This window comes from Morone saxatilis, unplaced genomic scaffold, assembly GCF_004916995.1.
Source record: "Morone saxatilis isolate NCDOM2014 unplaced genomic scaffold, NCSU_SB_2.0 Contig2, whole genome shotgun sequence".
In the NCBI taxonomy this organism is placed as follows: domain Eukaryota; kingdom Metazoa; phylum Chordata; class Actinopteri; family Moronidae; genus Morone; species Morone saxatilis.
In genome coordinates this window covers 24,775,125-24,798,626 of record NW_023339762.1, presented here as the reverse complement: position 1 = coordinate 24,798,626, position 23,502 = coordinate 24,775,125, and the positions used below count along the sequence as shown (strand labels likewise).

At 40.7% G+C, this 23,502-nt stretch overlaps 1 protein-coding gene across 1 annotated transcript in view; it reads left to right on the top strand.

The window, feature by feature from the left end:
- The first annotated feature begins 1,180 nt into the window (after positions 1 to 1,180).
- The window catches only part of LOC118330961 (UPF0606 protein KIAA1549-like), a 37,396-nt gene continuing 15,074 nt past the window's right edge, over positions 1,181 to 23,502 (top strand). The window contains exons 1-11 of the mRNA XM_035665715.1: positions 1,181 to 1,383; positions 2,357 to 2,643; positions 13,573 to 15,762; positions 15,940 to 16,028; positions 16,501 to 16,660; positions 16,768 to 16,898; positions 18,273 to 18,465; positions 18,620 to 18,679; positions 18,778 to 18,923; positions 22,001 to 22,178; positions 22,939 to 23,123. Coding sequence (XP_035521608.1) covers positions 2,511 to 2,643; positions 13,573 to 15,762; positions 15,940 to 16,028; positions 16,501 to 16,660; positions 16,768 to 16,898; positions 18,273 to 18,465; positions 18,620 to 18,679; positions 18,778 to 18,923; positions 22,001 to 22,178; positions 22,939 to 23,123 — 3,465 coding nt within the window. The 5' untranslated portion in view covers positions 1,181 to 1,383; positions 2,357 to 2,510. The remainder of the gene's footprint in view (positions 1,384 to 2,356; positions 2,644 to 13,572; positions 15,763 to 15,939; positions 16,029 to 16,500; positions 16,661 to 16,767; positions 16,899 to 18,272; positions 18,466 to 18,619; positions 18,680 to 18,777; positions 18,924 to 22,000; positions 22,179 to 22,938; positions 23,124 to 23,502) is intronic.

The following is a 23,502-nucleotide window of genomic DNA, read 5'->3' as shown; positions in this document are numbered from 1 at the left end:
AGTCCAAAATCATTGTGTAAAATATTAAAAGTGAAAGTACTCATGATAAAGATACATACTGTGAGTTAAAGTGTAGGATTGTTAGTTAATGTGTAAATTGCATGATATTGTAATAACTGGTCGAGGAAGAGGTATTTTATCTTATCTTATATACTGATTGGTATTTCAATCTATAACAATATGTTGCTTAAGCTCATCATATTGTACATTTTGTGTGTACAATCTGAATCTGGAAAGTAACAAGAAGCCATAACTATAACTCACAAATAAATGCAGTGGAATAAAAACTACAATATTTGTCTCTGGAAGGCAGTGGAGTTGTAATAAAATAGTATAAACTGATAATAGGCACCTGGCAGCTCTTTTTATATAAAATTATTAAGTAATTTTGTAAAGAGACATTTTATTATGTAATTTTCCATTCCATTTGATATCATAGCACATACAATACCAACTAAATGTTCAGAAAATGTCACTGAAAGCCCAACTGATCAAGCATTACTAGCTGTGCTGTTATTAGTTATAAGATACTGCCACTAGGTGGCGGTGTGCACCGTAATGTTGATGCACATAAACTGGCACTGACGTGATTAGGTTGTGCTGATCATGTCCATTTATGTTCAACCACCAAACCTTGCTAAGCACGGTGTTTACAGCATGCATCAGGGGCCCATATCTCAGCCTCTTTTAATGTGGAACCTCTACATCCTGACATAAATCTTGCATAAGTGTGCATCCTTGGTGTGTCTTGACAAGTTAAGTGTAAATAACAAATGCTCTTAAATAGGCTTATAAATGTTGATGGAAATTCTAAATTAAAAGGCATATGGGAGTACAACAACCAGTAGGCTATATTTAAAAAAAAAAAACCTTACAGAAACATAGATGGTGTCACTTTGATAACTCTTGTTATGATTAGTAGATAAACTCCATTCAGCCAATAAAAAAGGCTGACAGTCATATATCCTTCCATGGCCATACCTTGCTAAAAGTGCATCATCGCATGAGGCAACGTTGCCGTGGAAGCCGCAGACGCCAGCCGAGGAGGACCAACCTAATTTACTAAAACCCCACTTTGACGGAAAAGAGCAGCAGCCAATGAGAGCGCGTTTCGATAAATTAGAAACTAATCAGATCTGCCAGGGGGCGGGGCTAACCCAATCCTCGGGACGAGAGAAGGTAACTGTTCACCAAAAGAGTGTCAGATGAAAGCCAGCTCCCAGCTCATGCACAGTGCGTTTACACTGAAACAACTTCAGGTGGTCACACGAAGGTTAATGACAGAGCCTCAGACAGCTTTTAATTCCACCCACGGATATTTGCTCGCCACCCAGACAAAGGAATTGACAGAGTTGGTCCTCTCTCTCTCTCTGTTTTTTTTTGGTAAGTCTGAATGCGCAGCTATGAGTAAGGGCTGACAGGAATGGCTGGGGGGGAAAAAACGTATTATCCTTGCTCTCATAGCTAGCTGGGGAAATACTACCAAAGTGTGTTGGCTAACCTGTTTTAAGCGTTTTGCTGTGTCACCTCACATAAGGGGATGTAACCTGCTTTTGTCTAGCCTTGTGGAGAGCCATGGCCGTTAAGTTGCAAGTAACGGGACGGGATGTAGGACAAGAGACTGTACTGATGAGACACAAGCCGGGGGAGATGAAGTCCGTGCTGGGTCTTTGTGCCTTCCTCTTTTGCCTTTTTCCACCACGTTACACGTTTATCCGCCTATGTGGAGTTAGTTTAATCTCGATTAATGGGATAATAATTCCTAATTTGTGGTTAGTTGACGAATGTGATTAACGTTAACTTGTAGTGACCTGGTTGGCCATGTGCATGAAATGTGGCTCTCACAACATAAAAGCATCCTGTGTGCACCAGTTTTTATTATTTATTTTAACATGGGGTTGGGGGACTTTCTTTTTTTTATGGTATTCTGCTTCTGTGTGTCTAAATTGTGAGATACATATATAATAAATATGTATTATTATTATTTTTTTTACAAATACAAAGTGCCAGTGTAGACAGCATCATGCAAAATGTAGTAAATTGCCTACCAATAAAATAAAAAAAATAGAAATGGTAAATTTCCTCTAAACAAAATAATTAAAAAGTAAATTGTAGAAGAATTATCTCCATCTGTCCCTTGCTTAAATGAGTCTTTCTGTTAATACAGGTGTTACAAGTATTGTCATTATTGTGTGTTTTGGAATAAGCCATAATCAAATAAAGGTTCTGAATAACACAAAAATAGCATGTGCCTACGTGTACTTGAGTTTAGCCTGTGGAGTGATGGTCAAGTATTAACAGTAAATGTGGCTGCTTTGTTCTGAGTGTAACACTGTTGCTCTTTTGTTTTCAACAGCCTTTCTGCATTGCGAGCACATGTTACTGAAGGAGGGGCCTTGAACTAAAGGAGACCAAACCACGCAGCCTGAAATAACCCAAACCTTCACCGTCTGGAATGAATCTTGTCTTCTTAACTGGGTGAAATGCCCTGACCTTACCCTCGCCGTACCATGGCAGGTTTAGTCTCCTCTGTGGGTTTGGTGGTGGTGCTAAAGGCTCTTATGCATGCCCATGGCCAGCGTGCAGTGTTTCTGGGGATGACGGTGTTGGTAATGGTGATCGCAGCTGACTCAACCGTTGCAGGTAAGAGAACACCTTTTTCTGACCCACACAACACGATCCACTAATTTGTACCTTGTGTTACATAACTGACACTGATCAGTATCTTGTACGTCGTTCAGTTAGCTTTTTAGAAGAGCATTGACAAGTCAGAGACACCAAGTTCAAGTTGCACCTGTAAACCAAAATGAACATGAATGTTTGTTGTTGTAGTATAAGATGTGGCGAAATAATGAATATGATATTTCTAGTGAATATTGTTATATGAACCTGGCGTCTTTATGGCTTATATCACTTACTCTAACTGAATAGCTACTCAAATTGCACTAAATTGAAAGAAAACACGACTACCATGTAAACCTTTTGAGATTGTGTGTTGATGGCATCAAAGATCCAAAGTAGATGGAATCAAGATCTTTGTCTTGATGTATTAGTTTGTGGTATTGGTTACCTTCTCCTGTCCTGAGGATTGGGTTAGGGAGAAATCCTACAGCCATCTATCCATTCTCTGCACTGCTTGTTCAATGCAGCATTGCAGCAAATTACCTACAAATCTTCACCATCTTTATTTTTTTTCTTTAACCTTTATTGATTTAAAGTAGGTTTGGTGAGCGATGAATGCACATTTCAGCATTACTTGACACACAGTCACATCTAAGAGATGCTTAGTACAACCGCAGTCTTGTCTGTGGGCCACTGAGCAGCTGCACTGGAGCAGTTGGGGGTTATTATGTCCCGCTCAAGGCCAACTTAACCATCGACCTTCCAGTCATAAGCTTGCTGTCCTAACTTTCAGGGCCACTGTTGACAACTTTTCTATTTAAAGCTTGTCATCCCCTCAATAAGAAGAAATGACATGATAGGTGACATGTAGTCCTAATAGTGCAACTTGTGTTTTTTGCCTTTAATTAAGTAGTGTTGAAACCAGTCTATGTCTGGTAGTTTATCTCTGCATGGACTAACTAATGTCTTGATTTCCATGTGACTAAAGCCTGGGCTGCTGCATGACCGTGGGTAGTTGTGATATTCACAATGAAGACACTTACTTGATTCTGGATTTTCACAAGAGATGAAGTGGCCCTCCCCACATTACACAGACAGTAGAGTTAAACCAATTTCCAGTAATTAAAGAAAGAGAAAGGGTCTAATCCATCCACTTGATTGGTGTTTTCATGGGCTTACTTTTATAGATAATGACATGATCCCACTAATAGCCCTCCCCTACACATCACCCAGTGGAAAGAACACGTTTTAAGAGCAGACAAAAACTCATGATATTACATTGTAATGGGATTATGTAGTAAATGCCTGGGTGAAAGCCTTGTTCGGGAAATTAGTAAGTCTTAAACTCATGCTCTTATAACACGCCCATTTCACAGCTTTTTAATTTAATGACCAATAATGTGGGCTACCTACTGTCCTCAGTTTACTGCTAATGCATATGTGTACTAGTCATATTTCAGATTTTGTTAAACTAGGGACAGAGTGTAGGCAAAGTATGTCATAATGTAAACTGTAAACAATTTCAAATGATTCGTCATACTCAATCAGCTGAACGTTTGCTAACTGGTTTGCGTTTAGTCTTCCTGTAGAGATGGTTCTCTTAATCTCTCTAAATACCACACTTTGAGAAGCATATTATAGGCAGTTCTCCTGTGGCAGACTGCAGACCACTGCATCACATGAGAATAGATTTATAAGCCATGGTTTGGACAGATTTCAGACAACTTCATGCTGTTCTGAATTAGCCTTTCATATTAGCCACTCTAAATTTGGCGAACATTATTCTTGCATAATGGGGGCATCAAGGGAGGGATATTTTTTTAAATTTAAGAATAATAATTGTACAAATTACAGCACTATACAAAAGGAGTCGGTGGTATAACAGTTGTATTGTAATCTGTCCTGTAGGTTAGGGGTGCAACAATAGTTGGAATTTGTGCAGTACATTTAGTTTACTGCCTTTTACAGTTAAAAGTTAGTATCATTCTTTAACAGGATGTTGGCCCATACACTGGGATACCTAGTACTTCATCACACTGATGATTTTTACGAGCGAAATAAGCAAAAAAATAACTTTTTTGGTACGTGCTTTATTGTGATTTATTGAATAAAGTGAGATAAGGCAAGATGTGAGACCTGTTCCTTTGACTGTTGAGTCAGTATTATACAGAACTAACTTAGTTAAGCAAAGAACAAACACTGTTTCTGCCTGTTGCACAAAAGTACAGTACAAAACTGCATTACTTGTATGTTATGTGAATTTGTTACAATAGTACTAGTTATTGTATGACATCAGGTGCTCATCATCTTTGCCCATCTATCTACAGTTTGCTTAATCCATGCATAGAATGACAACGGTGTTCCCATGGTCTGTTTCAACAGTTAAATCACCAGTCACACAGCTTTCTTCTTACAGACTCAGAAAAGTACACTTTATAGTTTCTAGGTCAAATAGAGCATGGCGACCTACGTATAATTGTTCCTCCAGACCCGACATCATACAGTCATTTTCCTCTTTCTTGCTTCCTTGCTTCTCTTGGTCTTTCTGCTCCTCTGCTCAATTTCTGTGAAAGAAATAGTTCTACATCTAAACCCTAGATCTAAAATGAAAGATCTTTGCAAATATGTAGTATATAATTATAAACTTTATATATGATATCATAAAGTGCTCTTGCAATTTCACCTCAACAAACTCTCTCTGCACTGCAGTGGCTGGCAAGTTCAGCACAGCGAGCTGCAGGCCAGCAAAGGCTTGGCTAATTACCAGTGCAGTCCGTTGCCATGTGAAATGTGATCTGTGTGGGATGACAATATGGCCATTCATTATTCATTAGAGCTGGGACCCCGTTGCAGATCAATGGGTAGAACCTATCAAGAGCCAAACAGTGGGTACTTTTGCTCTCACAATGCCTGCAGCTTGACCAGAAAGATCTATTGGAAAGCAGCCTGTGGCTGACCCTGCCTCTCCACTGACTGGCCTGTCCCAGCATTGTTTGGTTGTGTGGAGAGCAGTGGAAGTTGGTCTGCTGGTCAAGGGTGGGTCAATGACAGCAGATAGATATATTTTAAAAACTGCTTTTTAATGTTATTCCTTCACTTCCATCAATATCTTTTTCTGATATCACATCCCCACGCCAAAGTTATCATACAGTCATCTATTCTAAGGGTGGCTGCAGTCTCATTTACCTAATCTTTTCCAGTCGTCCGCTGTTACCTGCATCATACTGGTAGGTTGTGATGTGAAGGTACCATAGTGGGGGCCTGTGAATGTACATCTGTTTGTGATTTTGTGTACCCATTTTTAAGTTTTACCGAGGCAGTTTTCCACTGCAGTTTTAGCATCCTAGTGTCCAAACATAGCATAAATAACAAAAGTTAGGCTTGTTACCATGTGATTTAGCATTATTTAGGGGTTTAGAGATTGCATGAATTTGTTAAAATCAGCTGTAAAACTGAGATCTGAAACTGAAACTGTTCTTTTGGCAGTGTTTGTTGGTACACAAGCATGCAGCAAACTTTTATTTATTACAAATAGATTGGCCTGACAGTGCTTACAGTTTCTTGTGCTAACAGCCTGTCAGTGTTGGGAGCTTGAACTGTGCAATGCAAAGTTCACAATTTGACAGAAGGCAACATTGAGGCCATATTGTGCTGAGCCCAAATCACTCTGTGCTCTGATGAACTGCAGCTGATTATTTATATATTTGTCAGAGCAGATGGTGCGGTTCAGCCCAGCCTCTTTTTCACTACTCCAGTCCAAATCACTTTGGTTGTGACCAGGTTTGGACCTTTCAACATCACAGCAATTACTTAGAAACAGTGAGTATTTGCTAAACCCTGCACAGACGATTCCCTTTTTTTGCTCACATATTGACTTTTAGAAAACCGATTCCTTCCAAGAGAAGCTAAGAAGCTAAGAAGCTAACCAAGTACACAGGACCTGAAGCCAGAGAGTGGTCTGTGTTGGGAGGACTCAGGCAAAGTGGAGGAGGGTGCTGAGTGACACAGTCCTCTGGGCTTCTCTGGTTACAAGACTTTGCCTTCCTGTCTTTTCTTTCGAAGAAAATCAGGACTGCAGAAAGCAAAGTTTTGTGTTTGTCTGGTGTGTGTGTGTGTCACATTGGCACTGCACCATCATAATCCACTCTTGAAATTGGTTATACCATCGTAGCAATAAATTCTGGGGAGACCCTTGTGAGCTGAGCTTGTATGTCTATTGTGGTGCTTTTATGAACGTAAGTCCTTAAATCTGTTACACAGTAGGCCAACATGTTGCATATCCCTCAAGACTCACTTAAAATGTTTAGGAAAGTCACTTCTCGTTTGTAGCTAACTGTACCTTTAACTCAGACTCCCTCATTCTTCCTCTGCTACCTCTCTTCCTCTTTCTTAATTAGACTCTCATACTACTCCCCTCCCCCTTATCCTGCTCCCCCACCTTTTGCACTCCCTTTTTTCATATCTTAAAAACTATTCCCTCAGGAAAACAAAACAAGGGTCACATAAATATTTGATGAAGTGCAGGCACAACCTCAGACAGGTCTCCATTCTCATGCTCACTTTTGGCCGCATCAGGCCACTGAATTAATTTACTGAAGATGTTGGCAACCTGTCCCACTATAAAACTTTATGTTGTGCTTTACCTTTATTGACCTGTTAGATCTTGGGCAAGATTTGGATTAGCATTCCAACTTAGATTCTATTTATAACCTTCACTTTATTGATTGAAATCTGTTCTTTGATCTTGTACTGTAGGCTAAATTTGACAAGTAGGAGCACCGGAAAGCAACTGCTGTAGGTTTATAGTAAATGTACCCCTTATGAAGTCACACGATTTTTTGGGTTGTTCGAGTTTTGGCAGAGAACTTGATCTAATTGAACTCCACTGATAAAAAACAATGGAATCTTTCCCATCTTAAAAGCTTCCCCGATAAACCAAAAGTCAACACAGCCATATCTTGATTGTTCGACTGCACTCAGCATACGCAGCTCCTGCCAACTGAAAAGAGCCAGTCACGCAATGGGCTTAGCTGAAAACAGAACCATGTGTGGGGTTGTAGTTAGCTAGCATTAATACCAAAAGACTCTTTCTTCTCTCTCTTCTTTTTTTTTTCAAATTACACAACCATTAAATTACTTTTTCTTTTTTTTTTGCAATAAGGAGTCTGGCAAACATAGGAAATTATATCATTAGAGGGCTCTGCAATTGGTATCTCAGGTTTCTTGACACACATAGGAGTGTATGTATGTGTGTGTGGTGTGTGCTTCACAGCTGCTTGGCTGATACCTCTTGTTTGCCTGCTATAGAAACCTTATTCTGATACTTAAAGGTATCCTTTAAAATGCCTTAAAAATCAGTACTGAACAATTCAGTAAGCCCTCATATCTTTGTGGTGTGCGGTTCCCTGTGTATGTATGTATAATAAGTTTGTACTGAGACCCATACAGCTGGCCGTTAGCTTGAAAGCAATGACTCTTGCACTCAAAAAATGAACATATTCATCCTCTCGCCAGGCAAATCTTATTTGGGCCAAACCACATTTGTTGTCCTTTCCAGCTTCTGCAGATGTTGCTGCCAACATAATTGTTTGTCAACTCTCACATGCCCAAATAGTTCACTGTGTTAAAGGACACCGATTCAGTGTAGAGTATTACCTTGTTTCCTTTTTCTTTAATACTTCAGCAAAGGGGCTGGTAAAGTCGACCAGGGGAAGGTATTTTCTATGATTCAATTCCAGACATCAGCAAACTTCTGTCTGCAGACAGGCATTATCAGGTTAACTCTGTTTCAGCCTTGGGATCAGTAGTCATGAGAGGACAGTAAAGCCAAAATCACATTTTATCTTACTTGGAGGATTTTCATCTGTTTGTGTTTATTGTTTTAGGCCTCATTCAAGTCGCAATTATATGCATAAAGCAGAATCCTTGTGTTTTGTTATCCATTTTTAGTTTAATGTAGTTTACGTTATGTGTCGGTTCTGCGAAAATAATTCTAAAATCATAAAATGTTAATACATAACGCATTGACACTGAATGATAAAGATATAAAAAAGAAAGAGCTGAACTGCAATAAATGCAATAGTCGAAGCAAAACATTTCTTGCCCTTTAAATTAAGAGATGTATCTAAACATATTCTTACTTATTCATCTGTCGGAGGAGGCGATACAATAAAATCTCCCCACTGTGACTGCCTTTAAGAAACAAACTGTTAGCATTCTGTAAAGGTCAATTTCAACAAAGTAAAATTAAGCAAGCAAAACAAAAATATGCCACTGATAGATCACCAGAGTCAAATATAAAAACGTGTTACTACTTCTGCTGTCTTAATTTGCACGTGTAATAACTGGATTATTGAGGCACAGTGGGCCTCTGTAGAGCTATCCAAAACAGTCAGAAACATATATAGGTTAGTGGAGGGCTGTGATGATCCAATACATGAGCTCATAAGATTTTGCCAATATTCATCCTTGATAAATGGGTTAGTGCTATTTCAGATGCCTGAAGTTGTGTCTGCTTTGAGCGCAGTCTCTCTACCCTGTTCCATTTCTTTTTATGCTATTGTGGGGATTTCATAAAGGAACATCAGATCAGCCAACAGCAGTAATAATCCCCCTCCACAATCCTTTTTACATGATTGCTGGCAGGGATCCAAGCCTGTAACTGTATGTATAAACGGAAGCAGAACAAACCAACCAAGCCACGAGAAAGACACTATTTGTGTGTCATCGTCTGCTTAAATATGGACAAATGGGTTTTCACTTAATCAGCTATTACAGATACTCTTCACCACCTAGTGGAGAAGAGCAAAAGGTTTTCTTCTAGAACTACACACACTTAATGCTTTCACTTACTTTCCAAATGCTGCTGTTCATGTGACTGATTAATAGAGGTAGTAATACAATAGAATAACTACCTGTTTATAAGCCACGTATAGTAGAAGGCTCACAGTAAATTACAAGGGACTTGAAGGATTTGTTAACTTGTCAATTTGGTCAAATGCAAATTTAGTACTGCTCATTTACAAGGCAGCTATTCATTAGACCAAGTCTAGGCTTAAAGACACGTCGAGGCCTGATAAATGGAAATTAAATCTCATTAGCGTGGGATCTATCATGTAATGAATCAATGGAACTCCCAGCATTCATTCTTCAGTGATGTCAGAGTAATGAGACTATGCCATATTTTATCATTCATGTCTCCACCAAGGATATAACTTCTTTGTGACGAACCGGGATAATATTTCTTCTATTAAGCTGCTTGTATGAGTCTTAATAAACTAGACATGTTATTTATCGCTATAATAACAAGCAATAACAGTCTGACACTGTTGCTGTAATGAGTTATTGGCATTGAAAAGAGGATCTATTGTGGAAATGATTATCATACTACCAGAAAGAGAAAAGGTAAATGACTGGGAGAGTGGCATTAGGAAAAGAGGAGAAAAAAAATGTTTCTACTCATTTACATGAGCTGAGCACTTGACATTTATGCTCTTGTGGGTCTTAGTGCCTAGTTTCACAGACGGGCCCAACAATGAGAGGCCACCCGAGTGTGACACGCTCGTGTTTCGGGGGACAGGTGGCAGTGCTGTTTGGTCTTGAAGGCCTTTGTCGATATCTGCTTACTGTAATGTCAGCCCCAGTTAAGCCCAGTCTCACTTGCTGTCTGTTACACTGAGAGCTCTGACTGTCATTACCGAGAATTACCTATCACATATTTAGACCATGCCTGCTTAATTATTAAAAACGACCAGCCAGGTCATTCTACAGTCATTATTCAGCTTTGACTTAGCACAGTTTGCAGTTTTATTTTAGGTTTTTCTTTTTCTTTTTTTATAAAAATATTTAAAACTATATTCTTAACCTTGTAAAATTTAAGATTAAACTACAGTAAGAATTCAAAACATTGTGCTTTATTGTGAAAGAGAGCATTGGTTTTTGGTTTCACTATGTATTCTCCTCAACTACCATCATCCTCATTCTCACAGTTGTCATCATCGGTACAATTATCAATATTATCATCAATCACCTGCCAATAATAGTCTTTGTCTTAATTAGCTGGGTGTTTTTTCATCCATTCATGCGTGTTTAAATGTCCTAAATGTGAGTATAAATGAATGTGTTTTTCACTGTAGGGCTATGCTGAGATGAGGTGACATTTTGGGGTCATGTACCACAGTATGACCTCAAACATCAGCGTGAGTGCAAAGTGAAGTGCAGAGTTGATCAGTATATGTATGTTTCAGTGGACAGAGAATAACACATACAGTTGACAGAGCAGAGCAAAAAGAATGCTGTGGCTTCTCCTTCCCATGCTCCGTGATTATTTATAACGTCCCCACAAAACTGAGAAATCAGGCCATCAATAAACTACTTGTTTAGACTAGATCCTCTTATTAATGGTTAAGCACATTACTTGGTCTACTCTGAACGTGCATGTGCAAGAGTGTGTGCATCTGCCCAGCTGTGTGATACATCCCCAGGGGTTCAAACTCTTGGCACAGCAGACAAGGAGCTGTGTGGCAGTTTGGAGAATGTGCAGCACAGACTCGCCTTCAGAGAAGAAAGTCTTGGCTTTTCCCTTCCAAGTCCTTTCCAATGGGCTCTGGTATAATAGCATGTTGACTCAATTAAGGTACCAGTGTAGGTTATAATCAAGTTGGGAGTTTTCTCCCGGGCCAAGCCAGCGGCAGTCTTCTTGTATGAAGCGATGCAGTAAATTGAAGATGACGCTCCAGAAGTATTTTCTTTTTTGTTGATGCTTTTTATAAGTGATCTGTTCTGTGCTCCCAGTATTAAAAATAGTCTTCTCCCTCAGCTGATTCTGTGGCTATTTTCAAGTGTGTATGATTCTGCAGAGCTGATGTACACTACAAAGAGCAGCAACATAATCAGCAGCTGCTGAGTCACTATGTAGAGGCTGCTGGTGGCTTGCTTCTGGCAATAACAATAATGAAGCCTTTAAAGTCTTGCTCTGTTCAAGACCTACTTTCAAGGACAAATTTAAGACACGCAGTCTGCGTTGAATTATGTGTATTTTCTCCTTGATGTGGTTTGTTTATGTTTGTTATGCTATGTATACTCTCTATGCACGCATTATTGTTCATTTTTGATTATTTACAACCCCAAGAACCATAAGATAGCATTTCCTTTAATGTAAGCAGGCACCTTAACTCGTCTCCCTTTATCTGTCCTGTTTATCTGCCAACAGCTCCTGTGTCACAGTACCGTTGTGGCAACCATGTATAAAGGTTTCTTTCAGCAGAGCAGATAAAAAAGGGAAACTTACAGCTACATGGAACTGTTTAAAGGTCTATTACTTTGAATTATTTAAGAATGATTCTGTTCCTTTCCCTCACATGTTAGACCCTGACCATGTAGTGTAATCAAGACACTTCTCAAATTAAATCATGCATCATACACTATGTTATGCAATATGGAGAGAAAGGCCTCTGGCAATCGAATTAAGTCAGAAATGTGTTGCGTAAGCCACATGTGCCATTTTACAGTAGTCTAATGTCACCCTTAAGGATTTTAATGTTGTGTGTAAGAAGTACAGTTGCTTCCTGATGAGCTGAAAATTGCATCATTCATCAGTCAAAGGTCAGGTACCATAAAAAGGGATATGAGATGTTCTCCCTAGAGTGCATTTAAAGTCCAGGCAATCAAAGTGCTGAGCCAGAACAACCACTCATTCATTTTGGAAAATATGGTCAGTGGATGCATGTCAGCATATTCCCATAGTTCACAGCTGGAAGTGAGGAAAAGATTCATGACCAGCTTTTACTGAGTCCACATTGTAGCCTGGCATGTGCTTTTCATCATGGCAGCGTATTAGCCTGTGAGTGTTTCCTTACTCCATCCTCTTATTGGCATTTTCCTCAGGATTAATGGTTCCATTTTGTAGCCACTTTAGCAACCAGGACATTAGTTAGACAGGTGATCCGGTCAAATGATTTTTCGTAGGGGTCAACAAGCACAAAGTGAAGTGGTAAATGTCAGTTGTACATGTTGCGGGTATCTGTAATATGGGGAAGAGTTAGCTGGCTGAAAGAGTGTTTTCTGCTAAACCAACCATGCAATTCATAGATCTCAAATTCCACTGCATGTATCAATACTTGCAGTTTATAAATCATCTGTCAATAAAGTATTGATTTTAACTAAATATAGGCCAAGGTTACATACAGCATGCTAAACCCATCACAGCTTTCTCCTACAGATTCAATAAAGTGTCTTACTGTACCGCATGTCTATTTATCACTGTGACCTCTGTTCCAGAGGAGAGCAGAATGTTAGAATGACCCATTTCATGATGAATAGGAATCCTATATAACGGCCTTGTGAGCATGTCCAATATTTTTTGTTGTTTCATCACAGATCAATGTTCATTTTGGTCGGTTTTCAAAGTAAAGTTATCCCACTGATGTAGTGCCGTTGTTGTTCATGTCCAGTTATACATCTAAGACTACTGTAGGATTCATGCCTGACTGCCATGCAAAGTCATGTTCGGTCTTGTCTCTCTGATTAACCATTTGGCCACACCGGACGCCCGGTTAGCTCAATCAGTAGAGCTGGCGACCCATATACGCAGCGGCCCGGGTTCAAGTCCGACCTGCGGCCCTTTGCTGCACGTCGTCCCCTCTCTCTCTGCCCCCCTTTCCTGTCTCTCTCCAGCTGTCAAAAATAAAGGCATCAAAAAAGTGGTAAAAGTGTAGGGCTGATATAAGATACAGATTGACAGGTTACAATGTGTATAAAAGCTTTTCTAAATCATTTACATTCAGAAGTTGTGGAGAAAATATAATCAATCATAATAATCAGTTATACTGGTACAGATATATTAGTGAGTGTGTGAATGATAATTGTTAATGGAAACCGTCATGCCAAGTCAGCAATGAATTTTTCTGTCATTCAATACTAAACTGAAGCATTCTCTTTGTTCTACTGCAGATGAGTCTCTGTTGGACCCCACACACCATCCCATGGGATTTCTTGGAGATGTTCCAAGTTCAACAGGGTCATCACCATCAGCCTTACCAGCCTCACATTATACTGCCTTTAAGAGCCCAGACTCACCTCGTGCCCTGCCATCCATTTCTGAACCAAACTATGAAGTTAGGACTGCTGACATCGCACATTTTCAGTGGGGGCATGTTGCTTCTGAAAACTCAAAATCCTTCACAGCAAGTGACCTCCTTGCAGAAGAATTGCATCCTCTTTCCACTCCATCATTAAGCCCCTCTGAACCTGTATTGGGGTCTAGTCCTCAATTTGAGGCACCAGCTAAACTCTCCACAGACTCGAAGTTGGCCAGGACAAACTCTGCCAAGCAATCTTCCTCTCCCTCTCCCATACCTACAAGATCCCAGCTGCAGCCTCAGTCAAATGTATCCATAACACTGTTAAGCCCCTCTGCTTTTACAAGGTCAACAACACCTCAGCTAGGTCTTAATTCTGAGCAGAAAGCAACTTTCAGCGAGCAGCAGGATGGTGCATCAGAGCAATCACTGACCCCACCTCCTGGTCAGCCTTTTGAGCTGCCTAAACTAGCTTTTGCTGACTCTCCGGCAGATGAATCTTATAGTGATATCCTGGATGTGAACCAACTGAGCCCCAGCAGTGCCCCCATGGAGGAGAAGAAACCAGCACATTACATAAACATGCTATCCAACCCAGATGAGATTCTGGCCCCTGGCTACAATGTGCCTTTCATCGCCCCCCTCCCTACCTCACCTTCATCTGAACCCACCGAGATCTCTCCAGAGGACTTCTACCCCACCAACACCATGGAATTGGACTGGGGTTCTGGGGACTACTTGGAGACAATGTCTTTCTTAAATGCAGAAGGAGAGGACTACTCTCTGGTCACCAAGTTGCCCTCTGACTCGTATGATCTGGAGGACTATACAGAAAGCTATGACACATCCTTCCCTTCCAGAGTGGGTATATCCTTTTCGTCGTTGCGTCCTCTTCATGTCTCATCTTCTATCAGCCTTTTGACAGCATACAACACCATTGTTCCACTAAAATCCATTTATTCGTCCTCTTTTTCCTCTGCAATTCACTATACACTGGAACCTACTCCTACATCTGACAGTGATATACCTGACGCATCAGACATAGATTGGCCCGATGCTTTCACAATTCAACCGACAGACGTCCTCTTACCTGACATGAACAGCTTGGAGTATTACACGACTCAGTTGACAAAGGAGAACAACAATGGTTCAGACACTGGAGCTGAACACAGAGGGAATGTTACTCTGGTGTCCCTCAGTGCTACAGACATCACACCCACCAGCAGCTTTACCAATGATACCAAATCGACTGAGGACGAGTCCTCCAGTGATCTGTCAGGATTTGAGCCTAATGACGAATCAACTATAGTAGTAACCACAGAGGAGAGTCCTCAGCTAGTCAATGCTTCTGAGCCTTTTCTGGATCCTTCCATAGTCCCAACCCACTTCTTTGATCCCTCTTCTTCCACATGGGGTAGTCAGGTGTCCACCACAGATTGGTCTACACCTACACTAACTGTCGGCTTGGACAGCATTGCATTGACAGAAGCTTTGCCACCCAGTGCCACGCCTTTGCTGCCAGATGATGCAACATCTTCCTTCTCTCTGACAGACATCCATTGGTTTGTTACAGAGTCATTTCCACAAAGTACCATACATACCACTCCTGTCTTAACTGCAACTATAGCCTTCTCCCCAGTTCCCACTGAGCCTGCTGCCAACACAACTGCTGGAACAACAGAAGTAACTCCCCAAGACTCTACTTTTACTACTGAACCAACTCTTAATGTCACTTCAGTTTCATCTGAACCCACATCTAATGTTACCTTGGTCCCCCCAGACATGTTGGGTGATCAGGGGGTGACTGAAGATGCAGTTGACATCCCAGCTACAATGACCTTGATCCCAACTAACAGTGAAGCTAATACAGACTCTGCTGTGCCCACAACAACAACTGCCACCACTACTTCTCATCAAACTACAGCTAAAACTACTACCACCACTGAAGCCTCTACTAGTGTCAATATCATCTCGACCACCAGTAGAAAGACCACAACCACAGCAACAACATCAAGGCAGTACCTCTGCAACCTTGACAAGCCTGCTTATTTAGTAAAAATTGGTAAGTTTGACGTTTAATTATGCTTTGTGTTATATTACAACTAATTATGTAACCCACATGTATGTTGTATGAAATTTAAGTGTGACTTAAATAGATCATTTTAATTTTAAATACATACATGAGAACCTTCTTATAATGGAATGGGACTATAACCATTCTTGTGCTTTCCCTATGAAGGGTTTCCTTCCGGGGCAACTGTTGGATATGCAAAATCTCAAGTGAGAGACATACTGAAAGGGGAATTCAACAAATCTGTGGAAGTACAGGTAAATTTATCTCAACAGGGGTTAGGATATTCTAAAGTAATACTGTGCATGTTAGTTTGAGCCATTAAGAAGGGCATGCAATGGCAACATTCACACATTATGATGTAAAAGAGATCCTATTAGAATATAAAGTGATTCTGAAGAGGATGGGCTGTGTAATGGCCCTCACACACAGTATTTGTGTATGGCTGTGTTTGTGTGGGTTTGTGTGCATGTACTTTATGTGTGTCAGCGAGAGTGTATATTACAGTGCTTCAGTTGAACCTTGAAGGCCAGACCACTTCCTGAGTGTTTTTTGTATCAGTGGTTCTGTGATAAACACATCACAATAGTAGTCACATCAAAGATCTACAAGACCACAATGACCTCTGAAAACCATCAGCTGCTTATTTACCACAAGCCACTTAACTGTGAATGAATGACTCTAATAAGTGATTTGTCCATGTCATATATTTCTGCTTTGTCTATGAAGGTTGTGGACCCCCCTCCAAAGTTTGTGTTTCGGGTGGTGTCTGGGCCAGTTGTGTACACAGCCATATCTGTCATCAATGCTTTGCGAAGGTCTGGTCGTCGCTTCCTGTCTGTCTCTCCCAGCTGGACCACACCAGACCGTAAATATCAAATCCACACAGGTAAATGACCTTTCAACTAGCTGGCTTGTTCTCAACATTTAAATTGTTTGTCATAATGTTTAGTTTTTAAACTTGATCTAAAACTCTCTTGTCTTCACTCTGTGCAGTGCTGCAGTTTGTTCCCAGTCACATTGATGTGCGGTTCTGCAACTTCAGTGAGAGCATAGAGAAAGGTTTGACCATGGCCTTTGCAGAAGTGCGTCGGCGCTCAAAGGAGTCAACCAACTTCACAGTACAAGTGAGTGGGATCTGAAAGCAAGGGAAACATAAATAGCTTTGCACAAGATGTTTTCATTACGATGCATTTCATTGTGCGTCGGACCTCAAAGCTGAATGACCCAGTGCCTATAAGCTTGAGCCTTGTGAATAATAGCCCTTGTCTGCCAGAGCTGCTTACCTCCAGTGAAAGCTATAGCTTTAATAAACACATTGTATTTAACTGTCTAAAAAAGGAAAAAATATTGGGCATACAAAGACAGTTTAAAAAAAAAACTGCAAGACCTGAGGCTTGTTTGCTGAATGAGCTGACCCCAGGCCACCCCCAGTCACTTCACCAGTGGATGACTGTGATTGCTGCAGCGTAGGCTGACTTTGATACTATGTTGCAAACCGGAGCTGTTTAATCACAATTGTTTAGGCTTTTGAATTTCAGAAATGGTTGCCTGCAAAGTCAGACAAAGCTACCTTATCAAGATAACTGTTTGCTGTAAAACCTAAATTACTGGTTTGATTTGACAGAATCAGCTTAATGCACAATCTGTCCATCTATCAATTTTCCTTAATTTGTTAGGCCTGGGTTGCGATATCGCCATGATAAGCATAGTAGCCGAGACATCACTCTTCTCATCCGTATTCCCCAGTACTTACTGTTGGGTCTCATATTAGTAAGACTCCCAGAGCACTTGGCTCATTCCAGAAAAAAAGAGACTATTCCACTACGAGCTTCTTTTGGAAGTGTGTGCGCTCTTTTGAGCACAGACACTCAGCAAAGGAAGCTCATATTGGCCAGCTGTATCCACAATCCCAGTCTTTCGGTCACTTTGCAGAGGTTATGACCAAGGGTTCAAGCTCAGCTCCTTCTGTACTGTGACTGTCACTGTCACTGTGGATGCGACACCAATCCTCCTGTCCACCTCTTTTCCATTTTACCATCATGAACAAGACCCCAGGGTACTTCACTTGGATACTTGTACTTGAAAGAGTTCATGCTCTAGTTGTTGAGTATTAAAGGAGCTTACTGTTTGTTAATAAAGAGCTTATTTGGCTATGTGGGTAGTTGGCTTCAGTAGAGTTTTGTGTAATCCTATTACACTGATGCCTGTATTATAGTCTTTTAGTTGAAATAAATGTAAGGATTAAATCAAGCATTTTTTGCAGCATGGAAATGTTTTATGAACAACTAGCAAACTGTGCCCTTGGCCACACTGCCTAATTTTGTGGTCTACTTTCCAATCACTGAAGCCAATGATTTTTTCATTCATTCACTCTTTAAGAGACAGACAAGCTTTCCCAGAAACTACATCAGCAGCAGAATTGAATGGAATGTTTTGTACATATTGTTGTGTAATTGTCTGTCCGCTGAACAGTACATCTCTGTCAAATTGTGTTTTAGATTATAAACATCACCATGGCTGCTCCTAAATATCAGGAACAACGGCTAGTGAGGCAGCCGGTGGACATCACCTTCACTGTGCGTGTTTCAAGGGGTTATCTGATGGGGTCAGAGGTCAGCAATGCTCTGATGAAGCTCACAATGGTGGAATTTAGCTATTACATGGGCTTTCCTGTTCTGCAGATTGCTGAGCGTGAGTACCACAAAGTTGCCTATATGTTAAGGGTATTTACACTCACCTTTATGTCACTGCTGGTAGCTGGTTTGTTTTCTGATTCTAATCCCCAACAGTTAACCTAGGGTAAAGGTTTGTCTGCTTAAACATCCTTTCATACTTTTTCCGACAGCTTTCCATTATCCAGAGTTGAACACCAGCCAGGTGCTTCGCTCCTCCTGGGTTAGAACAGGTATGATGGTTTCACTTCTTGGCATGGTGAAAAGCTGCTAAATCTGAGACCCTTTGTACTGATACTCTGTATGTGTTTCCTTTTGTCCATGTACATAGTGCTCCTGGGTGTGTTGGACCAGAAAGTGAGTGAGAGGACCTTCCACGCCAACATGGAGCGCCGGGTGGCCATGCTACTAGGGGAAGCAATAGGATTAGTCAGACGTGTTAAAAGAGCCACCACTATAGGCAACAACAGTGTTCAGGTACTGTATCTATGTATAGAGTCATTCAATACTCAGTGCTTATATTCACAGCTGCATAGCCTTCGGAGAAGATAATACATACAGTGTAAAATATATCCCTCACGCCAGGGACACACACAAACGTGAACATCAATTCTCGTGGCAACAGGTGCCTGGCAGTTCACACCAGAGGCGCATTTCTCCGTGCCACTCAATAAGCCATTCTCCTCTTCTCTTCTCTAATCACACATGGAGTTGATCTTTATAATAACCTCTTGAATCTCTCTGTGTGTCTGTGTGGTAGTGTTTGTTCAAGATATGCCTACAGTGCCTTTCTCTTGAATTAGTATACAGTACAATAGAATTACTAGTTTAATTTCTTGTTCATTACACAACAAACTTTGAGAACTCTTTAACACGAAGTTTGTTAATGGATTACTCACTAAATCTTCAAAAAGCTTCCTTTCTTGTACCATTTATATCATTATTCCTGGTGCAAGCTCTCTCTAACTACCTTGCCTGAGTACTGAGGCCTCATTATGTGAGCATTGCAGTGTTTGTAACCACTGAAAGGCCTTACTGCTTTACTAATCAGGCTCTGGCCTTTGTGGGTTCGCTCCGCACCTGCTCGGCTCATCTCAAAGGGGACAGGATAGGGCTCTGTCTCCATGGCAACAGCATCCCATTCAGCCCAAGGGCAAGCCACTCAAAGACCACAACCTCATGAGTCTTCGTTCATTCTCCTCTTCCTCATTTCTCCGGTACTGTTACTTGATGTGAGCTCCTGTGAGCCACAGAGCTGCTAAGAGCAGATCAATTATTAATTGTTTCTCTTTCTCTGTATCCTGCAGTTGGGATTAAGAGTGTGTCTCTGTTGTTGAGAGGGCAGACATTATGGAGGGAGAGATACGGAGACAGGGGTGGGTAAAAGATTCAGAAATCAGAGGAACAGAGAGAGCAAAACACTCAGATAAGAAAGACTTGTTGTGGGAGACGTGAGATGCATATTTGATCTGATTTCAGGAAGTCTGAGTGCATATGGTGGTCTTTAAATGGGGGGGCTGTCAGAGTGATAAATATCATCCATGGATGAGTAGCAGCCTTACTCTTTCAGACCTTTCTGCCTCCTGCATCGTTGTTTCCATAAAACCCACAGAGCAGTTTAGGAAAAAGGAGGAAGATATTGATGTTGAATCTTTACCATCTGTGTCTGTGCTAAGACTATATTTCTAATTTTAGACTCTGGTCACAGCCACATGTGTGTTATACATAGAAGCCATACTATGAGCTCTTGTTCCTTCCACTCTTGATAGGATACTGTCATTGGGGAGGCTAGATTGGATAATTTTTTAATTTCAAACTCATGTGTGAGCATCTGTTGGATGTAATGAGAGTGAGGTTCGTCTGAACTTCACAAGAATCCTTTGTTACACTCTCTTGCTAACACACACACACATAGACACATCTCAAACAGTTGCCCTAGACCGTCATGACAGAAGCAGTGTGGTGTTGTCACCTATGAGAATACCTTATGAGTCTGCCCAGACAGATAAAAGAGGATGTTGAATTAGGGTTGTGCAATAACACACACATTCATGCTGCCGTCTTTCCACTCTAATAACCATGCATGGACTGGATTAGACCCTGGATGAGGGAGCCTGCCCAGCCGTTTTTTTGTGTCAACCCAGGCATGACCTGCGCTTTACTCTTTTCAGTAATGCAGACAGCAGACTGCACTGTGCCTCAGGGCACCCAGAGGGAGACTGCACACACACACACACAGACGTATTAGACAACATGAGGAAATATTTAAACAATAAACACTCTGATGGGAATACAGAATGCGAATTGATGTATCATAAGTGTGCTATTATTATATATTTTTGTCAGGTGTTATTCACAGTGTATTTATGTGCCTGCTATTTAAAAAAGGGACAGATCTTTGAGAGAACCCTCGAATATGTAGTTTCACAGGGATGTTTGTATAGCAAGCTTCAATACAGCATGTGACAACTAATGAGGCCAAATAGTTGCTGCCTGAACTGTAGTTTTCTGCACAAAAACTCAACAATGATTAATGTTACAGAGTTTTATAGAAAATGAGGTTCCACACTCTCCATTAAGAAGTCATCTTTATTATTGAAATCGTGACACTTTGCTCATTACGGCCTTCATTAGACATTCCATATTTAATACAGAGATCCTATGTTCATTTTTGGAAACACTTCTTTTCCAGTTGCTTGAGCGCTGTCTGTTGAACTTGTTGTCTGGGAACATCAACATTTAAACATGTCACACAACTAATGTTCATTTTATTGGAATTGAATTGAAGCTCACACTAGTCCGCACCTCACCGTGTGTGCGTTCTCAAAGTTAGAAACGAATAGGGACAAACAAAAGAAAAGCAAACAAGGTCTTTATATCTATGCTGATGAACTTTTACCATGGTGGTCTCATGGTAAAAGTTCATCAGGCAATAGATATAAAGACCTTTAACAAGATGATTGCTAAAAACCACAAAAGCCTGGGGTCCCTGAGCAATGCGAATAAGTAAATAATAATATGTAAGTGTCCTTCAGCCTTTTTCCTACATCTGGACATGTTTATGTTTTGATATAAGAACAGAAGATGCCATTATGTCTGCCAAGTGTTTAGAAGAGTTGTGGACAGTATCGGTAGCCATCTTGTATTAGTCAGTAGGCCTGGTGATTGCTCTGTGTAATTGTATGAAAGCCAAATGCCAGATTCAAACTTCCTGAACTTTAATGGTAAACATATTTCTGTCTCTTTTATCACTTAAAGAAATACTCTTACTCCAGTACCTCAACACTACAATGCAAGACTTGGGTAACAGTGTTCAGACATGGATTAAAGTCAGATGATATAGGGTGGCGTTACATCTTATTAGGTATTGGATATTTTGTCAGAAACCTTTTATTTCATGGATTTTCATGTGTTTGTATGCATTTGTACAGCTCTCTGGCTATAACTTCAACTTAAATTTTATTATATCTGCACTAACTGCATATACCACATTATTTTACACAGATGGTTAGGCAAATGACTCACTGTACCTTTCTACTTTTTACCCCTCCCAGGTTGTAAGTGCGAGCCGGCTGGTGGGTGTGGACCATCCCTTGGAAGTAGTGTATTTTGTGGAAGGTCCCGGGGGCCAGAGGATGCCTGCAGTTGACACAGCCAACCTACTCAACAGCCTGGATGTTCAAAGGGCTGCTATTGTTTTGGGATACCGTGTCCAGGGCATTTTGGCACAGCGTGAGTACTGCATTGTAAATAACTGCCATTCAAGAACAGGAAAGTGGTGTATTGATTAACAAGACAGTTCTTGACATGGACAGACTAAATTAAGGCTCACATCTACAAAAATCCACATTGCTAAAGTGTCCTAGAACAAGACACAGTGCCACTGAGTTGAAATTAATTTTTCTGACATGTGCCTGTAGACAAAAAGAAAGGGCTTTCTTATTTATTGTGAATAACTTTCTTATTCTTATTATTTTTATCATTGTTGTTTTGTTGGTGTATGACTTGAAAGATGGTGTACAGCAAAGAGTAGAGGACACAATATAAGAGCAATTTTTCAAAAGCTCCTAGTAGGAAATAAAAAAGGATACAAGCTTACTCCTGGCTCCATGTGTTCCATTGTATGTTTATAGTAACATTAGAGCTAATTACCTCCTCCTGTACATGTTGTACCAAAAGCCTGTCTTCCTCATTAAGAACCTAAACAAGGGATGAAGGCCTAATGAGAGCCCCTCAAGGGAATTCTGTGTCTTTGCTGACTGTGTTCTCTTTTGGTACTTTCCCATGGGATGAAATGAGTGTTAATTAAAACTAATGAAGGTCTGCATTTAAGATTACAGCAGTGAGAGACCGAGCACTCCAACAATACAGCATGTTTAACTCTGCTTTCTCAAGGTGTTTGTGAATAAACTCTAAGCGAAAAAGCATATGAAATATTGCACATTCGTGCCCAAAACTCAACTTAAAACTCTCTCAATCTCTTCCCCTATAGCCGTAGAGAAGGTGGCGTCCTCACCGTCTGACGCTGAGAACACCAACATGTGGATCGTCATTGGGGTGGTGATTCCCCTCCTCGTGGTCATTGTCATCATTTCCATCCTTTACTGGAAACTGTGTCGCACAGACAAGCTGGAGTTCCAGCCAGACGCCATGACCTCCATCCAGCAGAGACAGAAGGTAGAGTCCGATCAGCGTTGTACAGTGTCTGACTTCATGTCCGGCATCATTGTGTTAGTTTTTTGAAGTCATTTCAGATCTACAGTTCATTCTTTAAGTGACATGTTTAAGTTGATTAAGTTATCAGTAATTGGCGCCACAGTCACTGTTGTGACATTAGTCATCAAGGAGAAAAAACGTCATATCCATCCATCATAACTCCCAGTAAAACCAAAACTTGTGGTTTTTAATTTTGCTTTGTGTTCTGAATAAACAAACAAGATATAACGTTAATTAACAAGCTTTAGAGATGCTGGTATTTTTGAGCTTTGGAGTCAACCGCGCTAGCTGTCTCCCCCTGCTGTGCTTCCCCCAGACATTAGAGTGCTATTGATCTTCT